Source organism: Esox lucius, chromosome 1 (genome assembly GCF_011004845.1).
Source record: "Esox lucius isolate fEsoLuc1 chromosome 1, fEsoLuc1.pri, whole genome shotgun sequence".
Classification (NCBI taxonomy): Eukaryota; Metazoa; Chordata; class Actinopteri; order Esociformes; family Esocidae; genus Esox; species Esox lucius.
In genome coordinates, this window is record NC_047569.1 from 33,872,880 (window position 1) to 33,895,741 (window position 22,862).

At 44.6% G+C, this 22,862-nt stretch overlaps 3 protein-coding genes across 8 annotated transcripts; 1 reads left to right on the forward strand and 2 right to left on the reverse strand.

Annotated features, from left to right (window-relative positions):
* Position 1: 1 nt before the first annotated feature.
* Positions 2-2,735, reverse strand: snrpa (small nuclear ribonucleoprotein polypeptide A). The gene is made up of 7 exons (XM_010872269.4): positions 2,608-2,735; positions 2,167-2,239; positions 1,899-2,071; positions 1,599-1,781; positions 1,310-1,474; positions 916-1,004; positions 2-752 (listed from the first exon to the last, which is right to left on the reverse strand). The coding sequence occupies exons 2-7, from the start codon at positions 2,237-2,239 to the stop codon at positions 593-595; spliced, it is 843 nt and encodes a 280-aa protein (XP_010870571.1). The 5' UTR covers positions 2,608-2,735; the 3' UTR covers positions 2-592.
* A 1,082-nt stretch (positions 2,736-3,817) lies between these two features.
* c1h19orf54 (chromosome 1 C19orf54 homolog) lies at positions 3,818-7,394 on the forward strand. Of its 4 annotated transcripts, XM_010872213.3 has the most exons (7): positions 3,818-4,003; positions 4,495-4,666; positions 5,082-5,150; positions 5,384-5,508; positions 5,737-5,866; positions 6,491-6,561; positions 6,648-7,394. In XM_010872213.3, coding segments are annotated over exons 1-7 (900 nt in total). In that variant the 5' UTR covers positions 3,818-4,002; the 3' UTR covers positions 6,980-7,394. The 4 variants fall into 4 exon arrangements, with proteins under 4 accessions (XP_010870515.1, XP_034148113.1, XP_034148148.1 ...); XM_034292222.1 differs by lacking the exon at positions 3,818-4,003 and having other exon boundaries at positions 4,010-4,666; XM_034292257.1 differs by lacking the exon at positions 3,818-4,003 and having other exon boundaries at positions 4,010-4,666; positions 5,082-5,117.
* Positions 7,377-22,411, reverse strand: itpkcb (inositol-trisphosphate 3-kinase Cb). 3 transcript variants are annotated; one of them, XM_010872237.4, is made up of 8 exons: positions 22,289-22,411; positions 18,787-20,319; positions 10,592-10,691; positions 10,297-10,510; positions 9,965-10,169; positions 9,771-9,872; positions 9,601-9,672; positions 7,377-9,399 (listed from the first exon to the last, which is right to left on the reverse strand). In XM_010872237.4, the coding sequence occupies exons 2-8, from the start codon at positions 19,975-19,977 to the stop codon at positions 9,145-9,147; spliced, it is 2,139 nt and encodes a 712-aa protein (XP_010870539.2). In that variant the 5' UTR covers positions 19,978-20,319; positions 22,289-22,411; the 3' UTR covers positions 7,377-9,144. The 3 variants fall into 3 exon arrangements, with proteins under 3 accessions (XP_010870539.2, XP_034148097.1, XP_019903028.1); XM_034292206.1 differs by lacking the exons at positions 18,787-20,319; positions 22,289-22,411 and adding an exon at positions 15,081-15,189; XM_020047469.3 differs by lacking the exons at positions 18,787-20,319; positions 22,289-22,411 and adding an exon at positions 13,270-13,695.
* Between the last annotated feature and the right edge of the window lie 451 nt (positions 22,412-22,862).

The following is a 22,862-nucleotide window of genomic DNA, read 5'->3' on the forward strand; positions in this document are numbered from 1 at the left end:
ATCAGTCATTATAAAAACATGTTTAATCAAACAGCTCCAGGTACAATGTCCGGGATGAACCAGACCCTGGGTGCAATGCTTTATGACCGAACCTGGAAAAATTTAAAAATACTTACATACAGCTGATTCGATCCAATCGGGGTGCCGAAACCAAGTGATAATTGACATTTATCTTAACCCGCACCAGCTATATAAAGGCTAGCCCACCATACTCTACTCTGGCAGCAAGAAGTAAAAATATTAACCTCAAATGGCATCATTTTTAAATTAAGACACTGAACTTGGTTTAGAGCTAAGGCAGGGCTTCAATATGTCAATGCCTTCGCTCTAAACCAGCAGTAACCTAGTTATTCTAAATGACTATAGGATTGGAAAAAGGGAAATTACACATCAAAAGTGGAAACAAAAAGAAAAGACAAGGAAAACCAGGGAACCATAGAGGTATGGGTGCCCACAGATCAATCATGGGAGGGGAGCTTCATGATCCCTGCAATGCAGTGTGCATTCTTAACAGAGAGGTTAGTAGTCAGTGCTGCCCGGGTCCATGTCTAGAGGTCTCTGGTGCGTTGCAGAACTACCAATGTGTTGTGTATTATTTCTTGGCGAAGGAGATCTTCATTGCATTTGTCTGGGTGATCTTAAAGCCTTGGAGTGCCTCTCTGGCTGCCCCAGCCTGGACGTCGTTATCGAACTCCACAAAGGCAATGTCGTGGCGACCAGGGACAAGACGCACCTCCTTGAACCCAGGGAACCTGAGATGGGGAAGAAAGAAAAAAACACATCAGCACAGATCTATTGGATAGTGTCAATAGGTCCACATTCTGTGGTAACTGACAGAATGAAAACTATTTGACTGGCTTCTTTTCACACTACACAGGCTGACAAAACAGAAAGACAATTAAGTGAGGCACTCACTGGTTAAAGAGCATAGATAGCATGAGCTCGTTGGTCTCTTCGGGAAGGTTGGTGAGGAACAGGATGTGGTTGGGAGGGTTTTCTGCAACCTGGAGGGGGGAGAAGAGAATTTATCAACAGAAACATCGAGTTTACAGTAGCAGATGACCCACAAGCAAACATGGTTAAAGCAACACACTAAGAGGGTGAAGGGTTGAGACAGCCAATTACTGTCTCCACCCAACTCAGAGCCACGTGCAGGCAGTGGGTTAGATGACTGTTTGAGAACCACAGGTTCCTTGCCTGAGGCTGCACTGCGTAGAAAGTTCTTACAGAATCCCTTTTGGTTCTAACCGAATTATTTAACAAAAAGGGACAGATTACAAATCAATTAGCTTTGATAACAATTCCATACCTGGGCGTGGGGCATCTGCCCTGGCATCATCCCGCCTGGTGGCATACCACCAGGGGGCATACCACCAGGGCCCATCCCTGGGGGCGGCATCATGCCCGGAGGGGGCATGTACGGTGGCTGACCTGGCATGGGCATCATACGAGGAGCCCCACTCATGGGCATTCCCTTCAGAACAGCAAGGTTTGATGAAAAACAAAAAATAAGAGTTTAGGACCCGATTCTGGCTACAAACATTGCTTTTTTTCCCCCTCCTTGGGCTTTAAAGACATGCTCACAGCTGAACACTTACAGGCATGGCTGTTGGAACTCCAGGGCCCATGGGCACAGCAGGGGCTCCTGGCACTCCCTTCTTGGCTCCTGCACCCTCTGGGCCCTTAACCTTGGTCCTCTTCTCCTTCTTACGGTCTCGCTCCACATAGGTGCCTTTCATCTTAGCAATGATGTCAGAGTCTCCCTTGGCATACCCGATGCGCTAAGAAAAAGGGAGTGTTTGTGAAGACAGAACTAGGGGTCAGGCAGGTCTGTTAGGTAAAGACATGTTGTGGAGGAAGGCTAGTTTGTGGGTAACATGATATTAGCAGTAGCTCACCATAGGTTTGTCATAGAATGGGAACCCCTGCATGGAACGTAGGGCATTAGAGGCACTGTTGATCTCCTTAAAGATGACAAAAGCCTGACCCCTCATCTTCAGGGAGCGTGCCACCAAAATATCCAGGATTTGGCCAAACTGAGAGAAGATGGCGTATAATGACTTTTTCAGCTCTGACGGGACAAAGAGCACAGTACAAATCAATTTAAGCAGAGCAGCGTTTTATGTAAAATCGTGTAAAAAAAATGGAGGGGTGGCCATCTTTTACCATCTTTTTTAATCTTCTCGTTGAGGTTGTTGATGTATATCGTGTGATTAAGGCGCATATCCGGTGCAGCCATCTTAAAAGAACACAGAACAATTAGCTCGCTAACTAGCCAAAGCGTTAGCTCTCTGTTCAATCTCCTTATTAAGTTACCTAGCTAACAAGCAAAAAAACGTGGTAGTTACCAAATTACCTCGTTTTAAAGCAATATACATGTGAATACAACATTTTTTGCTACTGTAGCCTGCACTGTCTTTACAAAACGCGTTAGCATTAGCTAACTAGCTGTAACAACCAGTTGTCTGGGTGATGTTGGCTAACGTTGATCGCACGCTGCCGTAGTACTAGACCCCAATTCGTTATTCTGTAACCGTGGTTACCTTATAATACCTTGCCTAGAAATTATGTTAAAAAGATACGGAATCATTTGGAAATTTGAATTACCTTTCCGCACAGCAAGCACGCACAATCAAGATCCAAACTAAAAGCCAAAGACGATAGCCCGTCTTGCGTTTGGTATCAAATTATAAGCGCGCCGGCACGTTCAGTCACAATGGTGACGTTTGCCTTTCGACTTTAAAATAAAAGTCCACCGTTGAAAGTGAACAACCGGATAAAAAACATAGAATCATACAATATTTGGGCTAGGTAATGCTTATCAATAAAGTAATCTTGATGTATAGTTAAAAACTAAATACAATCCCCATAGTTTTGTTTTCAGTAACAGATACATCAATTAAAATGTCACTATACCGTATTTTATACTACAAGACGTAATTTCATACAGCCTATGTTTGAACTTACACATGTTGCACTCTACAGCCCAAACCGGAGATGAAATGTGGTATTACTTATAAAATCTGGCATCAGCCAACTCTGTGACACCCACAGAAAACATATTTGCGTCTTAGCTTCCACTGTGGGACACTAAACACAACCATTCAGATTATAGGCACCACTAAAGTTGCTACATTCTCCAGCAAGGCCAGTAAAATTGCAAGCAGCAAAAGGAAACTGATGCACAGTGGCTCTCGAAAACTAACTTAGAGAGGAGCCAGGAACCTCCATATTTATATAACATGTTACACATTTGTGTTAAGGCACATATCCATATTTTTTCATGTTCAGCTGACCAGAGGGTCAATAAATTCTGGGTGGGCTGCATACACAGTCTTTAGTCAGAATCCAGATCAGCTGCAAACCCAGGTGGGCTATGGGCAGTGAGAGCAGGAATCATCAGACAGAAACTAGATCTGCAACACAACCAGGAGAACTTTGTACAAGGAGTTGTCAGGGCAGGTAGTTCAGCGGCAGGTTCCAAGGGCTCAAGTCCTCCTAAAATTCAAGAGGACACCAGAAGAAATATAGGGAGCATTCCTTGGATCCCAAAAAATAAATAATCTTATAATTCAGAGTGACACTAGTCCCCCGTCACATAAACGAATGCACCTTTAAATATTGGGACTGAAGACAGAACAGACTGGCTCTAGTCTATTGCAGCGTAAATCTAGACGCACTGGTCTAGGGATTGAGACAGTTGCTCATCGCGTTCGGTAGGAACTTTTAACTTGAAGGCAAAGCGTTTTTTCTTATTTTACATATTTTGATTGGCTGGTGTAATTTCCGGATCCTGTCCCAAAAACCTTCACGTGACTACTTTAACTGTCCACGATTCTGTCCTTTATGCCTATTCACGAACATCAGCTAGAATTTCGCTGTACAGAATATCCATGGTTGTTTGTCATGTTGATTTACTTTTAGTTACCCATCTAAAGAAAGGGATTTAACCAATCCGTATGGGCTTCTCAACGTGCTATTTACTTCGATCTGAACGCAAGCAGTATGTGTAAAACAGATTGACTACTTCCCAATAATGTGTACTTAAGTCATTGTATAGTCTTTCTGAGTAGTCTTTCTCTTAGCGACTTGTTCTGTAGCTAACCTGTAGGAAATGCCACAGAAATAAAAATAAGCATGGGAGTGTCGGCGATACGGCATGATATGATTGCTACGTTTGTTACCATATACGGCTGCAGTAACCTAACTACTATTAAGAGCAGAACAAGAAATATCTCATCGTGTCTACACTTGAAGTCGTGTCTCTACACAACTAACCAAACCGACTACGATTCATATTTTAGAGTTATGAAACTGCGATATGTAAAATGAATGAGATGCCATATTTAAATAACAATGGGATGTATTCAGATTTGCCAAAGTAATGTTTACGGAGACTATTTTTATTATATGTTTATTAATATTTATCTGCCCACTTACAAATTATAAAAAGTGAAAGAATGCCAGTAAGGATTGATATAGTTGTGCAAACAGTGACAGGACGTGGGCATATGTCAATGGAGCATCCACCTCCACCACCACCCCCACCTACACCTTCCTTGGGGCCGAGCCAGAAGAAGCTGTATCAGGCCATTGCAGCAGGAAAGTCCCCTGTCAAGGGGGATCATGCGGAGGCCCGGTTACTACTCAGTCAGAGGGAGAGCAGGTTAGTTTAGCTGCCTGTGTTGGAGCTCAGCCTACTCAGGTTAGGCTGTGCAGTGATGTTATATAACATTTCTGTCTGCACTGTTGTGACTGGTGTGGTTGTAGTTGACATGTTTTCGAATATGTCATGCAGATTATCAAAAGGTGCTCACAGTGATTGTTCAATAATCACACAGCCAACACATTGAGCTCGGGATACTCTACATTTGGGCATTCAGTTTAAAAAACATTCTGTCCATGAAAGCAAAAGTGTATGGATCCTGTGTTTTGGACACATGCAATTTATAAATTATAGTTACATAAGTTGTTAACTCCACCGCTGACATAAAAAGAGCTTGATTGATGGATTGAACTGATTTGTTACTTGGTGGTAGTAACAGTTTGTAGATTGACTGATACTTCCCCGGTTGATGTAGTTTCAGGAAGGACCTGCAGTGGATGCTGTTCAACAAGTACGTGCCTTCCTTGATCCAAGATGGCCCACAGTAAGTCACGTAAGGCTCTAAGCTTTTCAAAATGGAGCCTTCCTCCCTTGAGATAATCACCGATCATGTATGTGTGAATTCACACTTCATTAGTTGATGTCTCCATTGCTCGTAGTTTCCGTCCTTCAGTGCAATGTTGTACTTCTTGAGGTATGTTCCCGCTGTGGAGGCATGTCCCCCTACCTTCTGTGTGCCTCCAGCTGAGGTGTGCCTGTATGTGTTTTACTGTGTAGGTGTGGTCTGGTGGCTTTATGGATGGCAGGTCACCTACGTCAGCCCCCTGTGAGTGTTTCCATGGAGGCTGTGGTCCAGACAGCGCTGGACAGGGGCTACACGGCGCAGGGGGAGATGTTCTCAGGTAACGCCCCAGTCCTCTCTATGTACACCCACCAAGTTATACTGATACACCAGGGTTTCCCAAACTCTCATCGGCTCGGGGCCTAACCGGACGTTTCACATTTCTGTTTTAAACCCCAGAGTGGCCCACCTGATTGAATTAGTCAACTGATCATTAAGCCTTTTGTTAATTGAATCAGGTGAAGTGGCTAGGGTGTGTTAATGAGCCTAGTTCTTGTGTGTGATTCAGCTGGTGACATGGCCCTGCTCGCGGAGGAGGTGACTGGCTGGAGGGCCGAGCTCCTTTCAGGAGGGATGAGGGGAGACAACACTAAGGCCGTCCTGAAACATCTTGTTGACGGACAACCTGTCCTCATCCCGGATCCTTTATACTGTCTCACACACAGGCTGTTGAAAGAGATCCACCTGGGTCTCCCCAATGGTGCCAGAGCAAAATCACAGCCTTGCAGTACATCTGAATCATTGTAGCAAGGAATTAAAAGGCCTGTGAGCCTTGCCTGTGGTGGGTCAAATTAGCTGAGCATCAAACAGGCTAATTGGGGTTGATGTCAGACAAGGTTGCCTTGCGTGGTTGGTTGGATGCATGGAAGCTCAATCGTGGATGTTGGCCGGTAAATGCATTTTCCCAGTGCGTGGGTGCCGGTGTACTTCCTAATTGAGCAAGCGACGTGATAAGCAAAACGGCTCGGGTTAATAATGCCACTTAACACCAATTCGGTGTTAAACAAGGTGGGAGCTTCAGTAATGAACCGAAATGTGTGAGCCACCTGCAATGTCTCCATTGGCCCAACAAGGTGAAAGTGTGTCATTTGTGGAAGACAGCGTGTTAACTGTTTCCTTGTTATTTGGTGTTTTTGTATTTTACCACTTTACACTGACATTTCTATGTAAATACCTGATTCCTACAGCAAATATTTATTAGATTATGAAAGTAATGTAATGTGTGTTTTTTGTGTTTGAGCTCCTTGACTGTATAAACACAGATATGACGAGGACTTCAACCATGAGCCATGTCAACGCAACGGACACAGGGCCCATTGGGCAGTGGCCTCAGGTCAGACCACAGCATTTTCACTGCATCACACACACAGCCCAAGCCGTGGCATTTGACCTTTCCTTTAACTTCTCCATTTCTCCCAGGTGTCTTGCTGGGTCTGGACCAGGGGAGCGTGTGCAGAGAACACACCCAGCCCGATCCCACTCTCCCCTGGCTACTCCTGCCCCAGGATAGCCCATCACACCCCTTCCCCACTGCAGGGATAAGAGAAGCCTACATCTTAGCCAAGCAGGGTAAGAGCCTGCGCTACCAGCTGTGGAGCCTGGACAAGGTGTCGGAGAGCAACGCCCAGCTGAGGGACATAGACCCCCATAGGGCTGGGGATGGCACACAGTACATGTTGCCCAAGGGAGGAGTGGAGGCCGGGTTGGCAGGCCAGGTGGTGCTGCTCCACAATGGAGGACAGACGCAGTAACTACTGGCCGTTTGTCATGGAACAGCACAGCAGCGCAGTGTCTTGGTATTCAAGTCTTTATGAAACACCAGGTGACGATTGAAACAGTTCTTATTTTTGTCGCCACACTCTAGACACCGACTCGATCCTTTACTTTGCATCACATTCACTTATGGTCAAAACAGGCTGTTATCTTGCTGACAATGAGAATGTTGTGACAACCTGTATTTATGCTGGGAGGTATATATTCACTGTTGTCAATAGTTCAAGTATTATTGAAACATGACCATGTTGTCTATGAGGGCCTCTGGATATGAACAACAATCACAGACATGAATTCTTATGTAATCTTAATGCAATTACAGGAAATAAATGTTTGGTGTTAAATGATAGAAGAAATAAGCTTCTGAAGAATGAATGCAAGGATTTTGTTTCCAGTTTATTGCAATGAATGGCCTTCTAGAAAAAGAGAAAAGGGACCAGTCTAAATCCCAAGAACAGAACAATCTTCCCCAGCATCTTGTAATGCACTGTCTCCTGAAGTACAGCACAGAGGAAAAAGGCTTCTCCCAATTAAAAGACATCAGACCTCCACAGCCCCCTACCATAATACACAGTCGAGCTCTCAGCCGCAGTCTGAAAATCTGACATGTCATTGGCTAAGACAATAAAATATGGTATGTAAGATACATATTCATATAATACTTTGTAAACAAAACAATACGTTGTTCCATAATGTGCTTTTATGTGTGGAATGTTTGAGAGAGTTGTCCACAGTAGAAATAGAATTCCAGTTCCATGGGGTCAATGCTGATTTACAGTGATATATAGTCACACAGAAGCCATCTATTATCCAGATAGAGGAATCTGCTCACATACAAAAACAAATTTGGACATAGCTGAAGGATATGGAACAAGACATATGTAGGAATGTTGGCTAACAGATCTACAGTCTCAGCAACTCTTGACGTGGCACATTCAGTGAAGTCATTATGGGAAGCTTGGGTATGCACATTGATATCTCAACTCACAGAGGAATGGTAGTGTTTAACCATCATTCCCATACCCTGAAAGAACAACTATACAAAAAAACAAAACAAAGAAAGATGCAGAAATCTCCTGCAGTTAGAAAAAAAGTCACCCCAATGACTTGGAAGAAATTATTGTATACTAAATAAAATACAAATCTTCCAGTTATTTAAAGACATACATTTCATCATAATTCCAGTTTAAGGTGACTTGTTCTACTAGGCTAGTCATTTCCGATGTCAGGACAATCATTGCCCATCCCAGAAAAATAAAGTAACATTGAACATATAATGGTCACAATTCTGACTTTGGGTCAAATTTCATTAATCAGAAAATATTTAGCTTATGGCAGACTGAACCCATAATCAGACATGGGCAGGACTCGCTTTGTTCAATGGCTTTTGCGAAATAACCCTATAGTGCAATACAGTGTAGTTAGTCATGACCACCCAGTCATATGCCAACTCTGCGGGAAAATATAAAAGAAAAAACACAATTCTATCTAGTTCAAACAACTGGGTCAACTGCCAATCAGATACCATGTTGGTTAGACAGAGCCAATCAACAACAGCCTCTAGTTTTCATCATGTGTCAAATCAAACCTACAAAAATATAATATTACAGGCATCAGTTTAACTCTCCAACAAACTTTAGAATGGTAAAAAATATATATATTTAAAAAAAAAAAAAAAAAGCCTACAATCCAAAATCTAGGCACAGAAAAAGTACAAAGACAGGAGAGGCTAAGGCAAAATATATATTTTTAAATAAAGTGATTTACATAAATAAGCTAAGCACTGGAGTTTAAATATACAGGTATTTCCAATGTTCTAGTGTTGTCAAATACATGTATGTAAAAGAGGTTTGATAAAGTCAAACTGTCCATAGTTAAAATAACACATTCTCCATTACATCAAAGGACACTTATAATGAAAGAAATGAACAACAGGTGACCCGTCTGTTGGCGTGGTTGGGTTCTCCACATGATTGCTGAGGAGGGCCACAGCGACAGACCCATCGTCTAACATGCATTGTGTGCTTTCTCTCACTGTCAACCCCCCCCCCCCCTTCCCTTCACACCATTTCTCCAGTCTCAGATCCAATTATGGTAAACAAAACAAACAGTTCTCTGTCAGCTCCCACTTTCATCTTCTGCTCTAAATGGGATGTAGTTGGGAAGTGTCTCCGCCTCCCTCCTCGCTTAGGCATTGGGGGGGAAGCATGGTACCCAGGACGTCAATGAGGTTGTCCAGACCCCACAGGTAGCCGTCCTCATGGTTGCCCTCCGTCCAGGGGGTCCGGTGGTCCAGGGTGACGGGGGAGGGCAGGGGCACTGTCTTCCCGAAGTCTATCATCCACACATGGGCCTTCCCCGATGCATCGTGCACAAACAGCAGGGAGCTGCCCACCACCTGGAACAAAACCGGGCCGTTGAGATCGGTCTGTGTGACTGGGTTTTCTGTGGTCTATTAAGGAATCTGAAGTGTGTTTAAAGTGACAGCCTTTTTGAGGAAAAGTATGTATCCTGAATATTGTCACACACGGTCTTGTTATTCTATCGGTTTACAGAACATGTGTATAGAGAGGTGTGAGCGCGCGAGTGTGTGTCCTACCTCATGTGTTCTGAAGAACTGTGATTCCTCCAGAACTGATCGCAGCTCCTTCAAACGTTCCAGATAGAGTTTCTAACAGGAAGAGAAGAGCAGAGGAGTCAAATGGACGGTCGGTCCGACGGGTCTCAGCCGGGTCTCTCGAAATTAAACACTTATTCACAAGCACCTACCAGGATCTGAATGTCGCCACCCACAAAGTCCCCCAGGGCCTGCATCACCTGGGCCCGGTCTTTGGTCTTCTTGAAGTTGGTGTTGCATGTCCCATCCGCTCTCTGCATAGCACCAAAAAACAGCATTAGATCTCACGACTGTGAGAAGCAGCGGGTCATTGTGCCCCGCCCCGACCCGACCCGCGTCGCCTGACCTTGATGCCCTCGATCCGGAAGCCCAGGGTGGCGGTGGAGCTGAGGGTCTCCCGCCACTGCATGTATCTGGGCTTCAGGATGGCCTTCTGCGCCCTCTCCTGCTCCGTGGGCGCCCCGGGGTCCACCGCCACCATCTTCTCATACATGTCCTTGCGTAGTCGCGGACGCTCCCTGGCCTTCCGCAGCTCCTCCTCCAGGTAGGTCCTGATGGCACAGGGAACACTGCTTTAGTGGGCGTGGAAATGATCTAACGGTGGCCAGCTTCGAACCCCAAGGGATTTCTGCCTTCTCAGAGCCGAAACACTGAAGCCTCACCCCCTCCGGTTCTCACCTGGTGCCCATTTTGCAGTCCATTATGGAGGGGGAGTCGAAGTCAGCCAGCAGGTCGTCCATCAGGTTGAAGTCCTGCTCGTCCCTACGCACAACGCCATGGTAGCCAGGGACGAAGGGCCGCAGGATGTCCTCCATCAGCTTCTGCAGACACAGCTGTTCAGTCTCACAGTATCGCTTCAACAGACGCCCATCCTCCCCCGCCTGGAAGTTCCCTAGGAGACAGAGGAAAAGTGAGCACAGGGAGTGTGGGAAAAGAAATACAGAAATGGCGGTAAAAAGGGAGCGGGGTATACCTGCGTGCCCGGCGAGCTGCACCCAGGGGTAAACCCTCTTCAAGGACACGACAAAGGGGGACCATTGTACCATGGTCTTCAGCTTCTGCCACGGCTTGACCTGGCAAAACAGAGTGGCAACAGGCAGGTTACAAACCCGTGAACCAGCCACAGCGGGTACACGGTTCAGCGGCTCCAAATCGATCCTACTGGGACGCAGCAGTAAACTGGATTGATACGTTGTCTTGCTTATCAACGGGTCACTGACAAACAGGAAAAGGTCTGTGGGAGTAACATGGAAAAACCCTGATCTAAAGAAGCGCTGAAACGGACACTCACTTTGTGCCGACTAGAGGAGGCAGAGCATAAACCCAGCTCCTTTGAGTCAAGGCTAGGTAAACAACATCTCACACAGCCCCCATTCACAAAACATTGACCAGAACAACCACAGAGATTACACAGCAAACACAGACGGCCCTGGCCTACACAGGAACGTGGAGTTTGATCAAGTATGTGTGGGAGTGCGTGTATTAACACAGAGTGTGCCCCGGCATCTGTGAATAGGTGAAAAATACAATGCGTGTACAGACCTGGGCTATCTTTACTGTAAAACACACTGCGAGCATATTATGCGAGGGGCTTTCGACGCAAGCGAAATGAGAGGAGGACACTGCATCAACAACATGTGACTGATTAGTAATTGATGTGTGAGATTTTAAAGGAGGGTTACAGGGTGGGGCATGAAAACACGTTTGAGAAGGAAATTGTGTGTGGCTTAAGTTGTTCCACAGGTCTAAGCTGTTGCCTCCGGTACATGAAGTTCTCGAGTACAATTCCTGCAAAAACACTAGCCTGGAAAAACAACCAAACATATATTTTCTGCATGAAAAGGAAGTAACACATAGATGAGAGGAAGAAAAATAGCCTTCAGAGGTGATTCCAGGAGAGGTCATCAGAGGTAATTGTACAGAAGGACTCATAAACCTTTTACAACTACTCACAGACCTCTGAAGAAAGTCCGCCCTGGTCCAGCCAGCCAACCCTCCGGCCAGCCAACCCTTGCCAATTTGTCTCTCTCTCTAAACTGATGTAATGTGATCGCTCGTCTCTTTAGTCAAAGGTGTTGTACTAAATCCAGGGTAAAGAGCAGAGATGGCGCTGGCATAGCAGTCCGAGAGGCCGGTCTACATCAAAACACTGACGCTTCTGAGCCTTAAAGCTCCTTTATCAGCTTAACCCAAAACATAAACCTAAACCCATAACAGACTAAATTAAAAGCACTCTCACATGGGACAAAAGCTCATAGTCATCCAAACAAGTCTGCACTCGACAGATTGAAAACAAAGACAATAAAGCCCCTTTCTGTCAAGACCAAAGCATTTAGTGGGAGATTAAAGGCACAGCCTGGTGCGCTGACTTCAAGGCAGTGAAGCACTAAATCTGCAGGGGTGCATTCAGGCCTCAGCCACCAAATGCTAACACCCAACTATTCTTCTCTACACATAATAAAACCCTGGTGTTGACCACAGTGCCACTCCAGGGAGTAGAGCTACCCCCCCCCCCACCCCAAATGGCTACTCCACCTGTTTCTCTCTCCAGCAGGGGCACAGGCCTAACAGTTTAATGCGCGGTCGGGGGTAGCACAGCTTACACCGTCTCCTCTAGATTAAACTTCCCTTAAACATCGCCTGACCTGAAGTAACCTGGATAATGAACGGCATCTCACTTAGTTTTTCTTGCAAAGTTTAAGATAGCATTTGTGCTTTATTAAATAAAGTGCTCAAAGGAGAGACATTGAAAAGAGCAGTGGGCTGGATTCAACCCACACTGCAGCAGCATCACGTGCACCAGTGGCGAAGGCTTAGACCACTGGGCCATCTCCAGCTACACCCCTCGCCCAAACCTCTCTTCACAATCCCCACCTTTCAGCTTCCTCCCTCCCTGATCCAACCCTGTATGTCTCCACAAGGAACAGCACAGGCCTTTGTCTCGTATCCCCTCCCCTCCTCTTCCTCCCTCCTTGCTACACTACCGGAATGCTGGGAATGTTGCTAGCCCCGTCAGTGCAAGAAGTGCTAACACACACACACACGCACGCACACGTCAGCAGTGACATTCTGGACGTCAGTGTTGACCACAAGAGGAACCACCAGGTCAGATTCTAAAAGCTGTGAACCTACTGACCTACAACCCTGGAGGTTATTCTGAAAACGATCGTCATCATAAATCCCTGAGGCTTAGAAGCGCCTTAGCCCAGATAGAAACAGTCAAAGCCCCAATGCACCAGGAACGAGCACCCACTAGATAATCATGGCAAGGGTTACAAACCTGGTACAATAAAATGTGGCGTCGGCCTAAAACACACACACACACACACACCTGACTCCGCCTGGAGATACTCACAGCTCCTCTTCTACATGTCCATACTAGCTACAGCCAAAGCGGATGGATTTCTCTCACGAGACGGATTACCCGACTCACCTGTGCAGACATGCCAACAACAGAGAACCCTAAACTCCTGCATACCCACGGAGCCACATGTCCTCACGTAAGTATACCCATCCTCCTGAGCCAATAAACCGACCTCACCTCCTTCACCAATAACGTAGTGCACACACAGCAGGTCTTCATCTCAGCCTCTCCCTACAGCGTGTCGACGCCTAAGCCGTTTGTGCCTCCACCTCGGCCCCATCTGTTACCTGGGAGACGTAGCTGTAGTGCAGCAGCAGGCCGACGCTGATGCAGAGACACGCCGACACCGCGAGGAGTCGAGAGCGCAGCCGGTCCCACGCGCTCCGCACCATCGGTGCGGCCCGGCTCCCGGCCGCCGCGAGTGTCCGGCCCCGTCTGACCGCGCCTCAGCTGGTCACGCGGGGGTTAGCGTGTAGCCCGGCCCCTCAAACTCGGGTCCATCTGCTAGCCTTAGATTAGGCTGTCAGCCATATCTCTGACTGTTACCCTCTGTATTTATCTGTCTCTTCAATCTGTCTCTCGCCGTTAGCCTTGAAGCATCAGCAAACCAATAGGATTGCTTTGGTTTACTAACATGGCAAACGTCTGTGGTCGTGAGTGACCACACTAACAGCGAGCCCTCACACTCCCCAAGGCTTGTCTTTAACATAGACTCGTCATCTCGCTCTCACTAAAGTGTTTCCCTTATCATCCCCCCCCCCCCCCCCCCCCTTCCCTCTAATACTTTCACCGCCTTTAACCGGTCACTCTGTTCTCTCTAATCCCCGGTCCCCAGCGGTCTTGTCCTGAACCTGTGTTCTCAGAAAACCGCTGTGGAGAGCCAATCTCTCATCAGGTTCCACAGTGAAAAACACCACCACGATAATAAATACGCTTCAGAAAGAAACCTATAAATAGAAATTGATAGCGAGATATGTATCAAAATACAGGGAGAGAGCAATATAGAGAGTGTGTGATAAAGAGATAGATGTATTTTGGATTATGCTCAAGTTCTCCATCTAAATACTGCTCAAACAGAGCCAACAGTACAGATTGAGATATCGCTCAGTATAAAGATAAGGACGTGGGGGGATGAAACTGGATACGCCCACTTATGTTTATTCAGGTGATCTCACTCCTGGTTGCCTGTTGCCCCGCCCACAACGGGGGGGGGGGTACACCAATGTGTTTGCACTTGAATAATGCTGCATTATGTTTAATTACAAGCAAAGCCCTGGGAACAGTAGTGCTTTGTTCTTGATCTGTTTTCTCATTGCAAATTCACCCAAAACAGTATTTTAAAGTATGAAGTATGGGTAATTCAAGGCTATTATAAAATGTATGAATGTAAGTCACTGTGTATAAGGACATCCAGTAAATTACTAAAAAGGAAATGGAACAACCTAAACTAGCCATGACCTTTTCAACACTGTGACCAGAACATACATATGCAGAAACAGATAAGCATGTGAGGAAATATATATATACAAAACATATATACAAATAATGTATATGTTCTCATGTCTGAAGGTTGTTCTTGGAAGGATCACGTTTGCTTGCTTTCTCAAGAAATTAAAAACCGTTTAGGCTTAAACAACATTTTTGCCTAATGTATTTTTAAAGATGTGGGTCTATAAAGTGTGTCAACTAGCCACGTGCTTTTCTTCCTATGTGAAACATGTTTTAATTCCAGGGTTGTTATATTGTTTCACCAGACCTCCTGCACATTTGGCAGGTCGCATCTGAGAACAAGGTGGAAGAGAGCTCTTCCATACTGTCACCACTCTATCTATGGTACAGTAGCCTTTCAAGGGGCCAACTCTGACTTTGGGAGTCATGGTGAAGCCAAATGTATTAATTAGATCGTATGTTCGGGGGGGGGGGTGACTAATCTTGGTTAACCAGAATGTAATTATGCATGGCGTAACTATTCAGGCATTTGTGTCCATGTGTAATTTCTGCAGTGTGTTAAAAAAGAATGAGAAAGAATTTGACTAGACTGGCTAAAAAAACAAAATAATAATAAACCCAAAAACAAACAGTACAGCTCTTTCCACACCTTCCCCCTGCAGACATCTTCACACAGCTGTCCTGTTTCCCTTTGTCACAAAGAAATTCCTCAGACACTATCCACAGATAGGGAGAGGAACCTGTAAAACAGCTCTTACCTGCAGAGAGACAACATAAGTATAATGCATTCCGTCACTTGCTAAATTACCGGCACCCTTGGTTAAACAAAAAGCTGCAGGAAATATATGGGGTGGTCGGAGTGACGTTGTTACACCCTCTTCAATTCAACCCACAGTTTTTCAATGGGATTTAAGTCTAGAGAATGATATGATCATAGCAAATGTTGATTTCGTGGGGTTTAGTTATGGATTTCGATTTGTGCTTTGAGTCAGTGATTTGTAGTTAGATCCATTTTAACACATCTCCTTCTTCTAGCAAACACGACCTGGTTTTTGGCCAAAACATACCGGCTTATAGTAAAGTACATCATGAGTTTACATTACGAAGCTTATAAGCACCTGTGGAAGCAAAACAGCCTCATGACATAATAGATTCTCCTCCATATTTTACACAAGTCATTTCCTGTTCATGCAATCAAATTATTTTCATGTAAAATGGGTGAAGTGAAAGTAGAGATTTTCAGCCATAAACAATAGTTGTAGTGTTGGTGTTAGAAAGAGAATATATGAGCAGAAAATAACTCATACCTTCTGTAAGGCTCAGTGCGGTTATCCTTGCATGGGGATAGAGCACAGCTTGTTCAGCATTATGTAACCCAAACATGGTACGACACCAAGAATGCCCACAGCTGTGAAAGGTAACTACTTTAATGAGAAAAATGTCATTTTGGTTGATTCCCCTTTACTTCATTAACAAAGTATTGTATAGTCCACATCCTTCTTGGCCAAACCGCAAAGTACTACGTGTGACGCAGACCCAACACTGCCCACGCATCCCCAAAAAAAACATCCTTGAAAGGACATATAGGGGTGTGAGCATCAAGCTCTGCGGACGCTGCCCATTAGCATGGAGTGGTTATCTGGTTAAAATTAAAGAGAGGATGGAGCAAAATTAAGGGAAATACTGCATGACAACATGCTTCCGCCAGTTATATAAAAAACTACAGCCAGGGAGGAAGTTCCTCTTTCAGCACGGCCAAGACATTAGAGTGGCTTAAGGACATAAATGTGCGTCCCACAGTGGCCCCAGTCTTGTCCTGATTTAAAATCCCATTGTGAATCTGTGGCGCTATTTTAAAGCCACGGAACACAAGCCCGATCAGAGTCCCTCCGACACAGTGTGCCGGTGCTTTCTCACCGCGAAATACTTTAAGTGTCCACAGGTGGCTCTCTACCCAACATGTGGGTGGTTGAATACATATGCAGCATATTTCAGTTTTCTACTTTTCTCAAAAATATCTCCCAACATCAAACCGATGGCAGCTTAAAGTGTTTTATTTTGAGTGTCAGTGTTTTAAAATGAAATAACAAAACGGAACATTTGAATTGACCATTTATAATTCAGGAAAATGTGAGAACTGATCAGAACTTTGAACTCTTTAACAAGGGCCTTATCTGATCGTGAATCATGAAGTTTATAGTCATATGGGATATTCCTTGTTTTAATGTTCACAACACCAAAGTGTCACTATTGTAGTGTTAATGCTGCTGTAGTTTTTCAGGGCTTGTTTACATAGAAACCACATCCCCTCCATTCTGCTCTCCAAGGCATGAGCAGTGCAATTCACAGCTTAAACCACAGCCAGTGAAAACAAATGTTTTACACTTCTCTTAACACTTGTGTGGCTAGATACATTTTTGTAGTTGCATAATTGTAGTTGGTGTACGAGTTGATTCTTGCGTGTGCACGTCAAGTACAGTATGTGCTGTAAGCATCTGTGGAGTACTGTGACGTGTGTGTGTGTGTGTGTGTGGGGAGGGTACTTTATCACTCCCCACTTATCTATATCTTCCTCTGCATTCTGTTCCACTGCTAGGGTTTTAGGGGAAAACCTTAGGGCGTGGGGGACACAGCCGAACAGGGGAAAATAGACGGAGAAACAATGTCACGATATACACAAAAACAGATTCATGGACTATGTACTAAGTGAACTGAGAAATGAAAGATGTTAAATTCAAAATACGAAGGGGGGGGAAAGAGCACTCGTGGAAGAGAAAAAAAAATAAACAAGCACCATATATGGCAAGGATGTTGCCTAGCAACACAACTGCCTTCAGACCAATTTTCCATGACACACTAGCCGAGCTGTGAATGCGAGATGGAATCAGGCTGTGCTGTGTGTGTGCGCGCGCGCGCGCGCGTGTGTGTTAATGGGTGTCTTCAATTCAGAGTATGCATAGTGTGAGTAAGCAAGTATTTTAAGTACGTCATTGAGCACATTGTCTGACAACTGGTTTGGGCACAATTTGAAAGCATGGCCACAGTTTTGTAAGCTGATGACACGCAAGGGAGAGAGCGCTATGGCTTAGTAGTGAATTCTGGATGTTTGGGTACATTTCCTGAGAAACACTCCCTTTGCACATTTACTCACACAGACGCAAAACATGAGAAAACAGCCTTAATACTGGCTATACAGAAAGACAATGGAAGTGTGCGTGTTAGTCGTATGTAAAGTGTTAGTGATACGTAGCGTATTTCTGGGTAGCGCATACATTCTACTATTTACTGCAAAGGCCCATGTCAGTGGTGACTTCCAGGATTCACATGATTCATTTTCAGGAAGACAGCCTGAGTTCCCATTGGTCTATACCCAGGAAAGACATCCTGTTTTTGAACTCTTGTCATTCCAATCATTTTCTGTTGCTGCAAAGGCTGTATCTTGCAAGATATATATATTTTTTACTAATATAAAACATTGGGATGGGTTTTACAAATATTTACTCAACTTGACTGAACTCATTCTCATTTACAACGATTGACAGCCTAGGAAACAGTTACAGGCAAATGAAAGAGGATGAATTGGTCATTTGGAAGCTGGGGATAATTAGGTGGCCATACTTGAAAATCTAGCCAGAACACTGGGGTTAAAACCCTACTCTTACAATAAGACGCCATGGATCTTTTGTGACAGCAGATTCAGCGCCAATGTTTACCAAGCTATGATTATTATTGACAATAAAATGTAATTCAACAGATGTTCTAAACCATTAGCGCTAAGGTAAGTTGAGGTTAGTCATAAAAAAGCTGAAAAGCACGCTGGTTTCCAGTAAACTGCTTACACCAACTGATCCTTTCGTAGCTTTGTAGGAAAACAAAAGCATTCCAGTTTTGCTTAAATAGCTCAAGCCTAAATATTCAGGAGATGGTGTTTCAAATATTGGACATTTGGCACCCCCATTGCCATAACATAGCACAAGCCCAATTGTCTAGGGGCTTCTTATTTAAGTTTGTGCATGTGGAATATAATTGAGATACAGGGACATCATTTAAGAGTAGATCTGACAAACACCGAAAAGGTTATTCTGGTAATCGTGAATTCCTCAGTAGGGCAGATGCTTGCGGTAAATAATCAAATATACTGAAAAAACAAAGACTAGGTGTCGTCAATACCATGAACAGCACAACAACGTGTAAAAGTATGCTCCCTTTTCAGTGCTCTTGTCAACGTGAGGATTTCGCTCAACCAAGGCCCTTCTAAACAAAATTTTAAGACAATTTCCACAGAACGTAAACCTTCAGTCAGGAGATAATCTACCATATTTTACGCTCACTTAAAAAATAAACAAAACACTCACCCACGTGCCCTCGTCCGGACTGCCGAGAGTGTAACATTTACTCGGGGAGAGACTGGACTCGATGTCACTGGAGGTGATGTCATCCTCGGACTCCTCAAACGACGAGGCGGAGGACAAGCAGCCCGCTGAGGACGAGTTGGAAAGCTTTCTGTCACCCCGCGTCAAAGCCGGGGAGCCTCCACAGCCACTATCCGAGCAGGGAGACTCATCTTCAACGCGTGGGTCCAGGGATGATCCGCCGACTTCAAGTCCTACAGTTCTTGTATCTAGAGTGTCCTGACCCCGAGTGGGACTTGGGTCTCTGGTTATGATCAGCTTTGGGATAGTACCGGGGAAACTTTGGCTACATAGTGGACTTTGGATCGGTTCTAGTGGCTGTTTTGCAGAGTTGGTCGAGGGATCCTCCTGATTCTCCGACTTAACTGAACAACTGAGTGGGCAATTGCCTTGGTCAATGTCCCTGACAGCGTTGGGCTCGCAGGAAACAGTGGTAAAGTTCGATTGGGTCTTTTCGACCTCCGTTTGAGGTATATTATTCGTTATGGGTTCTAACAGGCAAGTCGTCAGAGGCTTGTCCAGACGCAAGCTCAGTGATGCCAGGGTCTGTCGCACATTCTCGTCACCCGAGGTGAGCCGCTGGACTGAACCATCCGGTGGTACCATTCCTGACAACAAACGGACATCGGAAGCAACCCCACCCTGTATATTGATTCCGAATGACTTGTTTTCCATTTCCCTTGCCGGGACATTCCAGGCATGATCCTCTCCAGTTGTTTCTGGGCCGCCGTGCTGCGTGATTACACTGCCGGTTCCGTCGAATCTGTAGGCCTGTGTATTCAAGCCCCTCGCATCGAAGGACGCGTCGGTTGCTCCCTCCGTCAAAGCGTCGCCTTTAAAAACCAGAGTCTTTTCATAATTAATTCCAGATGGGCATTCGGTGACCGAAATTCCGTGGCCCTCCACCTCCGACTCGGTCCAGCCTCTCAACAACTTAACTCGTCCGTCACCACGACCGGTTTCCGAATGCCCAGGTCCAATTACCAGCCCTAACTCTGACTGACTTGGTGGGGTTCCATCGAGCGACTGCAACTGCTTATTTTTTATTAATTTCCCATAAAACCGGTCACTCGCTTTCCATTTGGCTTTGCGCGGAGAAGCAGAGTACGAAACGCCAGAGTGCTCTTGACCCATTCTGTAAGCATAGGACCACACATTCCCCACAAGTCACACCTTCCAAGATAATGGTCGGATGGATTAACGAATGGCTGCCTGCCACGTCATCCACTGTGCAGTCAAGCACTAGATTGGTGTAACAGGCAAAATATTTGATCTGAACCTGGCAATCAAAATAAACTGAGGCTGAGCGTTATAAAAATTGGCATTTTCGTCAACAATGTCTGTGCAGAGGATTCAAAGCAATGTGTTCATCAGAAACAAGGCGAAACAAAAAAAATGCGTTAGGTATTCCACTCGTCGTAAATGAGCATGGAAAATAATAGGAACACGTTGATCAAATATTGGAATGTCCCATATCTGCAAAAAAACAAAAACATGAAATGTTTAATATGTTATGCCAAAACACTTCACATAGGCTAACCTTTCTTACTTACCTAGAAAGTCCTTCCCTACCTCAAACAATTCCCAACTGTAGACAGTGTCATTACTGACCTAATTAAGGAAATATTGCCTAAATTAAAACAGAGTGCTGCGTTTACATTATCTCAATGTTGTTGTATACAGGAAAGGTTTAAAGATTCGTGCTGCTTTTTGATGCCAGTGACTTCAACCATGCAACATTCATGTGCTGATCGGAACTAAGAAACTATTTTGAATGGTGCCGCATTCAACCGATTAGAAAGTCAGAGGTGTCCTAGTTGTCTAGTACTTACCAACATTTAAACGTGGCCATAATTTGTATCTTCATGTTTTTCCCAATTGTTTTCCCACTCAAGTCTGTCTCGTTTCTAAAGCCAGAACTGTGATCTAGTCACACCTAGATTATCACCTAGCATACAAGTTATACATGGCACAAGGTTATAAGAGCCTAGCTATTGTTGGCCTACTTCTGATATTGGATATTGTCCTACGGACTGTAATTAACTATTACACAGGGACGAATTCAAGACGCTACATGATATTATTTAACAAAAACTTTTGGTCTTAAATTTGAAAAATGTCAATTGCTTCTGAAAACTAACAAACTTCTGGTTGGCTGCAAAATATGTCAGTGTTATTATTGCGAGCAACTGTAAAATACGTTCTTATCTTCAACCACGACCTTGGATGAAAGAGCTTCCTTAACTGTTTTGCTCAGGGACAGAACTACAGATCTTTTACTTTGCTTACTTGACAATTTTTCTCTAATTGTCTTTTGACCAATCAGATCAGCTCTGAAAAAATCTGATGTGAAAAGGCCAAATAAAACCAATTGGGCTGACTGTGTAGATGCAGCCAACATGACTTCAAACCAAATGTATTGCATATAACAGACCAATAATTCACAACAATGGGGAGTCTTGTTTTATTCCTTCTGTTTCTATTCCTGTACCTGCATCCCTGACAGTTAGACCTCTGGGTCTGGCTGGCCCCTGAGGGGGTTTCCCTCTTGGACCCCGGCTTGCCCTTGAGCAAGGCTCTGGTGCCAGTGCGACTCCCTGACCCTGGCCATTTTCTCCTTAAAGGGTTGTCTCTGGCTCAGATTTGCGTGGTGGCTGAATGGACGTCTCAACACAGCTTTTTGAGATCCCTCCGCCCCTAGCTTTTCACATGAATTGTTTTTAGATTAGGAGGACGGAGTATTGTCCCCTACACTGGCACTGAAGTAAACCCCCAGGCCTCATCAGGCATACTTGTAATTGTTATCAATGAGTCATTCCTGTGGAGTGGCACCAGCTCCATGTTCCCTGACAGTTACAGTCACAATCAGTGGTTTTTGTAAGCAGCATTGAGAGCCAGAATGGATTTTAGCTATAACCCCAAGTTTTCTACTGCCCCCCTGTGTTGCAACGTTTACAGTACAACATTGACTGCTTTTTCCTGGCTTCATGAGACAAATCAAAATGCGTTTCATCTGTGGAACAAATTCTTGTTTTTTTTAATGGAACAATAAGTACTGACAGGCAAAGTGAACTATGACTTGGGAATGGGGTCAGTTGGTGTCTCTAAACCTGCCCTGTATAGTTGACTACATTGACTCATAATCATGCTGGTTGACTGTCATGTCTAGACAGTAAAGAACCAGGACAGTCAAGTCAGGAAGGAGAGCTTAGATAGGAATTTAAACAGAAAAATTATGGAAATATTTACTCATGCAACACACCCACCCACCAACCGCCCTCTCAAATCAATGTGCAAAATAGCCTGGTTTGACCAATGGTCAAATATTATACCACATTTGTAAAGAGAAACATGCTTTTTAAGAGCTGATGTCATCATCAAGCATCATCAAAACATATTCTTTAGAGTAGCAGACTTTCAACATGAACTACAATTAGAAACATACCTCTTAGTTGTGTTGAAGTGTATCGGCCTGCCTGCTTGACGCTGCAACTGTCATTCTTATCCTTGCTTGTTTAGGCTAGGAAGAAGTCTCTGGTGTGATGTGGGTGTGACGTCTTTACACTGTGCCAATATTGTGAGGAAAGAACACAACTTTGGTCTGAAAGAGGAAGAACATATTAAAACATATGCTCAGGGAACATGGGGTATTTCAACACACCAGACGTTTTATGACACACAAAGACAAAACACCCAAGGCGCTTATAATGAGAACAGTTATGTGATTAAGACATCTAGGCTGAAACTGTTATTCAGATTAAGAAAAAGTACAGTGAATAGAATTGTGATAAATTGAAGGTATGCATTTCATATAACTAACTGAATACGCAGAACTGTTCTCTGTTTGGCGAGGCATAGTGTAGTTCAAATGAACCTTTGTAATTCTTAGGACTCGGGTCTTAACGTAAGGACCAACAAGTATTTCGATCTTTTTTTTTCCTGCTGTTCCCTTAGTACTTGAGTCACCCGCCTTGCCGATGCGCGTCACTACCGAGCTTGGCGAAACATATTTTCTCATC